At 37.2% G+C, this 6,990-nt stretch overlaps 1 protein-coding gene across 1 annotated transcript; it reads right to left on the minus strand.

Moving 5' to 3' along the window:
• Positions 1 to 1,171: 1,171 nt before the first annotated feature.
• Positions 1,172 to 6,720, minus strand: LOC106744791 (lateral signaling target protein 2 homolog). Its single transcript, XM_014619829.1, has 2 exons — positions 5,198 to 6,720; positions 1,172 to 1,734 (listed from the first exon to the last, which is right to left on the minus strand). The coding sequence occupies exons 1-2, from the start codon at positions 5,830 to 5,832 to the stop codon at positions 1,728 to 1,730; spliced, it is 642 nt and encodes a 213-aa protein (XP_014475315.1). The 5' UTR covers positions 5,833 to 6,720; the 3' UTR covers positions 1,172 to 1,727.
• Between the last annotated feature and the right edge of the window lie 270 nt (positions 6,721 to 6,990).

Consider the following 6,990-nt stretch of genomic DNA (forward strand, 5'->3'; position numbering starts at 1 on the left):
GTTTGACGTTTGATGCACATAATTTCAAAAATCAGTAGTGTGCACAATGACAATAACAAAAGAGTATATTCGATTTTCCGTCTACTTCCGCATTTTATCTGAAGAAAAAATGCAGCTGAAGCCACTAAAACGATTTGGGCTGCACACGGAGAGAATGTTGTAAGCTACGTGTAAAAGACGGTATCAAAAATTTCGCCTAGGAGATTTTAGTCTTGAAAATGAACCGCGTGTTAGGCGCACTCAAAAGATTGAAAAGGACGAATTGCAAGCACTGCTGGATATAAACTCTGCGCAAACTGAAAAGGAGCTTGCAGAACAGTTTGGCGTTACGCGGCAAGCCATTTCCGTACGTTTATACATGGTCTGTCCGGAAAGTAATATCATTGAGTCGGTTAAAAAAAATTTATTGAACTTTTCGTTACAACACATCAAAATTCTTCAAAATAGGCTCCTCCTGCGTTGACACATCGGCCCAGCGAATTTTCCAGGCATCGAATGCGCCACGGTAGGCCTCCTCCGGAATGTCCTTTAAAGCCGCGGTGCAAGCTGCTTGGATTCCTTCAATGGTCTCCAAATGCTTTCCTTTTATGGGTCGTGTCAGGCGTGGAAACAGAAAGTAGCTGCCCCCTGGTACGTCATTACGTCAGTACGAAAATCTGCATCATGATCTTAACGTCCCAATGATAAAGCATGAAATTGCCAAGCGATCATTAAACTACAAAGTCAGATTAGATGAGCACCCAAGAATCTCATGACGGTCACTAACGTACTTAGAAGACTAAAACGTAGGATTCCTTAGGATTTGATACACTACTAAGTGCTAATTGAATTGTGTATGTATCAATGGATATACACCCAACATTTCCTATCTTACCAATACACATATCGCTGAATATTTGACTAGACAAATTGCAATGATACAGATTAGTTATAAAAAAAAAGAAAAGATATAGTTGACAAAAGTTAAAAAAAGTCTATGGAAACAGACGTATGTGGATAATTTCGCATCATTTACATCTATTTCTAAGAAGTATATCAAATTTATATTAATTTTTCAGGAAACAATAATAAATTGCCTTTTTAATACATACCATATTATAGATGTTTGAATTAATATATAAACATGAAATACTAAATTATGTCGATGTTTACTGTATCTACTGTTCTCTTCTTCACATTATAACGTTCATATATGATGTATCATGTATGATGCTTTTTGTCAACAATATCAAAACTTGACATTTCGTGACGACAAAAACAAAAAAGAATTAAAATGTTCTGAAATAGATATGATTATGACATAAGTTAGCTTACTTTAAATGTTGAGGCTTTATCAAAGTTCAATATATCTCTCCGCAAATTTTGAAAAATCTCGATCACTCCGCTTGTCACGAAATTCGCTGGAAGAGAAGAGGAAAGAAGGAGGAAAAAGTTTACGCGGATTAAAATGAGAAACATTTATTTTTAACGTAAATTATATTCAACATGGACAAAACGATTAATCTTGACTAATTGATTTTCATTTTTTTATCTTTTATTTTTCTCTTTTTTCTGTTCAGTCTCCTCTTTTATACTGTTTCCTCACGTCACATCAACGATCGTCCTGCGCACGTACATACATGGTTGTTATATCATCACGTTTGCACACGTAACGTAACGCACTTATGCCACGGCGGATATATTATATCCGTCTCTACCGGCTCCTTCTTGCGACAATCCTCGCCAATCTATAACCTAATCATATAATCACGTTGGAAATATTTACAAGGCACTAGAGATAAATCGTATAGATATTTTTCCGCTGACGTTGGTTCCCAACCTGAGAATTTCTTTCTCTCTCTCTCTCTCTCTCTCTCTCTCTCTCTCTCTCTCTCTCCCCCTCCCTCTCTCTCTCTTATAGATTGCGATTTGTACAAATGTTACATTTTAATTACTTCTTCCTTTGATTTTGTATTATTCCTCTGTTTCTCTGATTTTATAATGTTTTTTTTTTTTACTTTAAGATCAGTCAGTTCTCGCCGGTCACAGCAGATTATCTTTTGAAGGTGCACTCAATACGCACTTGTTCTTTTATAAAAATATTTCACTGCTTTTATTCCACATATGACCCGCTTTTGACCCGTTTTCGATTCGTTCAATTATTTTTAAGCTTATTTCTTATACTCTTAGACACACGCAGTCTATTAAACGAAAGAATATGATATGTATATGCGAGCAAACATAAATATTTTTAAGAAAATTTCTTATCTTCTTTACTAGTTTTCCAGCTGATAAGTGATGGTAAAACTCAATTGAGACAATTGAGAACTATTGACTAAGTAGGAATGAAGACTTTAACTTTCGATCAGTTGGAAACTTCGTACTTCAGAATTTTGATAAAGCAAAGCTTTAAAAGTATGTCTTCAAAGGCCGCAATTTTCGTATTTCGAAGTTTCCAAAGTGAGATTCAAATTAAATATATATGATATATTAGACTGATAAAGATAGATTAAATTGAGATTGAATTGTGACTTAGAATAACATTTTTTAAGTCATAAAAATCTTATAATCTCTATGTTACAAAGCATTGATATTTTTAAAAATTTTAAGTCGTCTCTTATTCTGAAGAAGTGAACTGAAATGTTCACTTAACATTGGCAACAGATTAATGAAGGGCGCTAACAAGAAAACCAAATTAAGTATTTCTCTACAAAGCAAAAGCTTAAAATATCAGGTATTGAAAGTTCAAATACTGAACACCGAAGCTTCAGATCTTCGAAGTATTCGAAATTCGAATGTTAAATTCATACATTCGAATGTCGAAATATTTAAAGGAAAATACTAAATCTAATAGAATGTTATAGAAATCTTTCTGTTCCTCTAATCGAGTTTTTTGTTTGATCTCCGGGCAACAGAAAATTCAATTACCTCAACGAAATTGTTTCTGTGTAAATTCAAGCAAGCTTTTTTTTCGTGCAATTTCATTTGACAACAAAAATTCGGAAAAATGAAAACTGGATTTTGGAATGCGCAAATCATTCTTTCATTCTCCCTTCACATCGAGGTATGCTCGATAATACCTCGACAGCTACATCTTACTTCGAAAGCTAATAATACCGAAAACTCTCGGGGGAAAGGGTAGGGGAAGGGAAGACGAAGGAGATAAACGAATGAAGCTTGAAATATGCTTCATTTATAACTCTTCGCGCAGGATACTACATAAGAGACCTACTGGAGATCCTAATTCTTACGACGTATACTTTTATAATATAATTCTCTACGTCGAATACTGATTATCGCTCTCTAATTTTAATACGACGAATTCTTTGTTATACAGTTGCAGATGGGGGCGTACAGGACAAAGGCGTTCGATGAAATGTGACGTTTCAAAGAAGTTCACTCAACGTGAGAGAGAAACGAAATATATGCACACTCCATGCGATGTCACGGAATCTCTCCTCAATGCGGATTTGACTAAGTCATGATTAAACATATTATATTTTACGGCCCCTCAGGTGATTTTTATATTACTATAACTAGGGACATAGTGATTTAGTGATATAGTCGGTGTTAATATTATCTGGAGGCCCTTGAAAAATAACGCAAGCAGCCGCGGACCGGTTAGATCCTCTTTAAAGTGTAATCAGATCCTTAAGAATCCTGACACGGAATTTAGCCCGTATCAAATTAAATGTTTAAGATTGAGGGTTACGGATTAGAATTAAACAAATCAACTAATTAAGGTTTTTTATTTTTTTGTCCTAATTGTCAAATCTAAATCTTTAATTTGCAATTCACGATCTTCAATATATAGTTTGATACTTTCTAAATGTTTTGGAGTAAAATCTTACTCGAAACGACAATGAAAATACCTGCACTAAACTAAGAAACCCATTTAGTTGACTCAAATAAAATGCTTGTTTAGATATGGGTAAACAAATATTTTGGCTGTGAGAACCAAAATTTGGTTCTCTGAACTAAAAATAAGATTCACTGAACGAAACCTTGCTCATTTTCGTTTTAGAGAGCCAAATTTTGATTCCCTCAAATGACACATTTGTTTGCCCATATAAAAACAAGCATTTTATTTCAGTCAAACAAGTAGGTTTCTCAAGGTATTCATGATGGGATCTTATATTTAAGACCATCTTAAGTTTATCTTCAGATGTTGTTCGGATTATTTTATTGGCTACGAAACATTTGAAAATGAACTTAAGACGGTCTTAAATATAAAATCCGATGAAGTCAGTATTTTTACTGAAAGCGATAGTGATTGCTCGAAATTGCAGAAGTAAATATTTTATTGAAGTTTAGAATAGATTTTGATTTTATACGAGTAGACGTTTTAATCGGTCCAAGTGTATTTTTTCCTGTGACGATAACATCAATTTCGCTTTTTAATTTTGAGCATATATCTTCATTTCACTATTCTGTAGATTTCTCTTTGTAGGAGTGAAGAATCACATGAATTTGAGTAACTATCGCTCTGTTTTTCAAGTGAAATTTCATACCTAGAAATTTAGAAATTTACGGTCTCAGCATATTTGCGCACGAATTCAGAAATGCGAGACCGCTTTGAGACTCACTAAATATTCATGAGTGATCGCGCGGGTCGATCGACCAAAGTAATTAATTTCAGTCGTCAGTAAGTTGTGCATCTTAGTGCCGATAAAAGTGTATCGTAATATATAATATAGTCGATTACGATGAATAAATGAATGAACGAGCGAATGGAAGGACAAAAATCAGAAAAAATCGTCAATTATTTGCTTGACCTTCATGTGCGTACATTACACGGCATATCGTTAATTCATACATGACAATCAATCATTTTGTCAAGAAATTTGCGGACCCACTGCGATATGCTTAAAAATTACGTTTCTCCTTCTCGACTGAATATCACTCGTTGGCTCTTATCACTTTTTGTCCTTTTTCTTATTATTATTATTATTATCGCGTTGTAAACCTCGTCGTGTTAAAAGCCCATTTATTTCGCGTTAATGGATCTATTAACAAATCTCTTATCTTGTCGACGTTCGACATCCTTATGTGAAATGCTCAATGGTGTAATTCAGAATAAAGAGACGACAATAGAAAGCTCGATCAAATAAAATCCTACATAATTTATTGATCAACGAGACAGAGTATACTAATAAATAAATAAGTGTACGTTAAAATTATTATCTGCGCGCTCATATAACTAGACGTCCACGCTCACCTCTGTTGGAGGCCGTTTCTAGGAACTCTCTGAGTCGGCAAGCCGGACAGGCCACGTACATATATGTAGGGTATTGGACTACGTAAGATTCTTTTTGGACTCTTCTTTACGTGCTTCTTTTCCTTTGCGGCGTCCCGCTTGGACGAAATGATTTTCAAGCTTTCGAAAGCTCGTCTCAGCGTCTCCGTGGTGGAGGACCTTTTAAGGGATTCGCTGTCGCTGCTGCTGTGCGCGTATGATGGGCTGGAGGAGTATGACAAGCGCGAGACACCGTCTCGGGGCAAGCTCCGCATGTCCTTCGGGCTCCAGGTACGCTCCAAGGAACGTTGCACGCCGCGATCCTGTGACCGCGTTGACCGGTAAGTCGTCCGCAGCTGCTTCTGGTAGCAGTGGCTACGTGGCGACCTAACCAACCTATCAGGCCGCTCATCGCTGCTCTGACAAAATAGTCGCTCGCCGCTGCTAATACTGCCGCTGCTGCTGCAGCCGCTATCGGTACTGCACTCGTCATCGCCAAACTCGCATACCGGCGTCGTACCGCGATGGTGACGAAAATGATGATAATGATAATGTTGCCGAAGGCGGTGCTGATAATGTTCGCTCAGTTCAGTCAACCGATGTGTCAAGTCCTCCATGTTGCTGGATATCGCACTGAGCGTTCTCGATCGAGGGCTCAAATGATCGGCACTCGATGTGTAGATATGTGTGTACGTATGTATAGTATGTCCACGATTCAAACACAGTGATGCGATAACAGTCGCCGTATGCCACTGGTCACTTTTGTCAAATCACAGACAATATTCTGCGGCGAGCAAACCACAAACGCGATCTCGCAGATGCAAAGAATTGTCGCTGAAAACTATGTTCTACTTTCCGTATTTAGTTCTGCAATTATTCTCCACTGATTATCAACTTAGTCATTAACTGTACGCGATGAATCGTCCGCAGCATATTGCACAACTACGTATGTTCTAATCGCGATATCCTCGTAAATTGTGAATACTCCGCGTAATTTTCCTGTGTTGTGTGCGTGAATCCGCGTTAGAATCCAAATGGGCTCTCACAAAGAAACACTCATAACGAGATATAAGCTCTGATCCCGCTAGCTGCTTACTGTTTTCTCGTGCGACCGACCGATCAATAAATCAATCGATCAACTAGTCACTCAGAATCCAACTGTCGAGACGCTCTTCGTGCTCGGCAGGATGATTTCCCTTGCCTACGGGATTGAACTAAGCCCGTCGCGCTGGCCGCGCGGGCTTTTATTCACTCGAAAGTGAGCGCCGAACGTGCGCATGTTCTCGCTATCCACGTGAAGATACTGTATACGGCGCACTGTATATGCTGCAACAGAGTTAATATAGCGCGGCCATAGTAACCCCTCTCGCGAACGAAGTAATAATTGCAAGTAATAATCGCATATAGTCGACGGATATAAAGCACTGCATGCCGCGACGAAAAATTTAAGATTACGACCTGCATCAAGAAAAATAATTCAAGACATCAAATTTTACCAACAATTGGTACAATTGGTACAAAGTATTTTTTAAAATACTATTTAATATTTTAGTTGATTTCTGAGGTCATACTATAGGATACAAAATAACGACGACAAATAATTTTCATAGTAAAAATTATTATATCGAAAAAGTTAATAAACCAACAATTAACGACAATGATGTGCATCTTAAGTAACAATATATTTAAAGGAATTCAAAGTCGCTGTCTTTCATTTTGATACACAGCTACAAACGCTTAGTGGAAGTTTCGCCCATGCGCCGTATTTCTTTCAA

The sequence above is a fragment of the Dinoponera quadriceps genome, unplaced genomic scaffold (genome assembly GCF_001313825.1).
Source record: "Dinoponera quadriceps isolate SergipeBrazil2010 unplaced genomic scaffold, ASM131382v1 scaffold1531, whole genome shotgun sequence".
Taxonomy (NCBI): domain Eukaryota; kingdom Metazoa; phylum Arthropoda; class Insecta; order Hymenoptera; family Formicidae; genus Dinoponera; species Dinoponera quadriceps.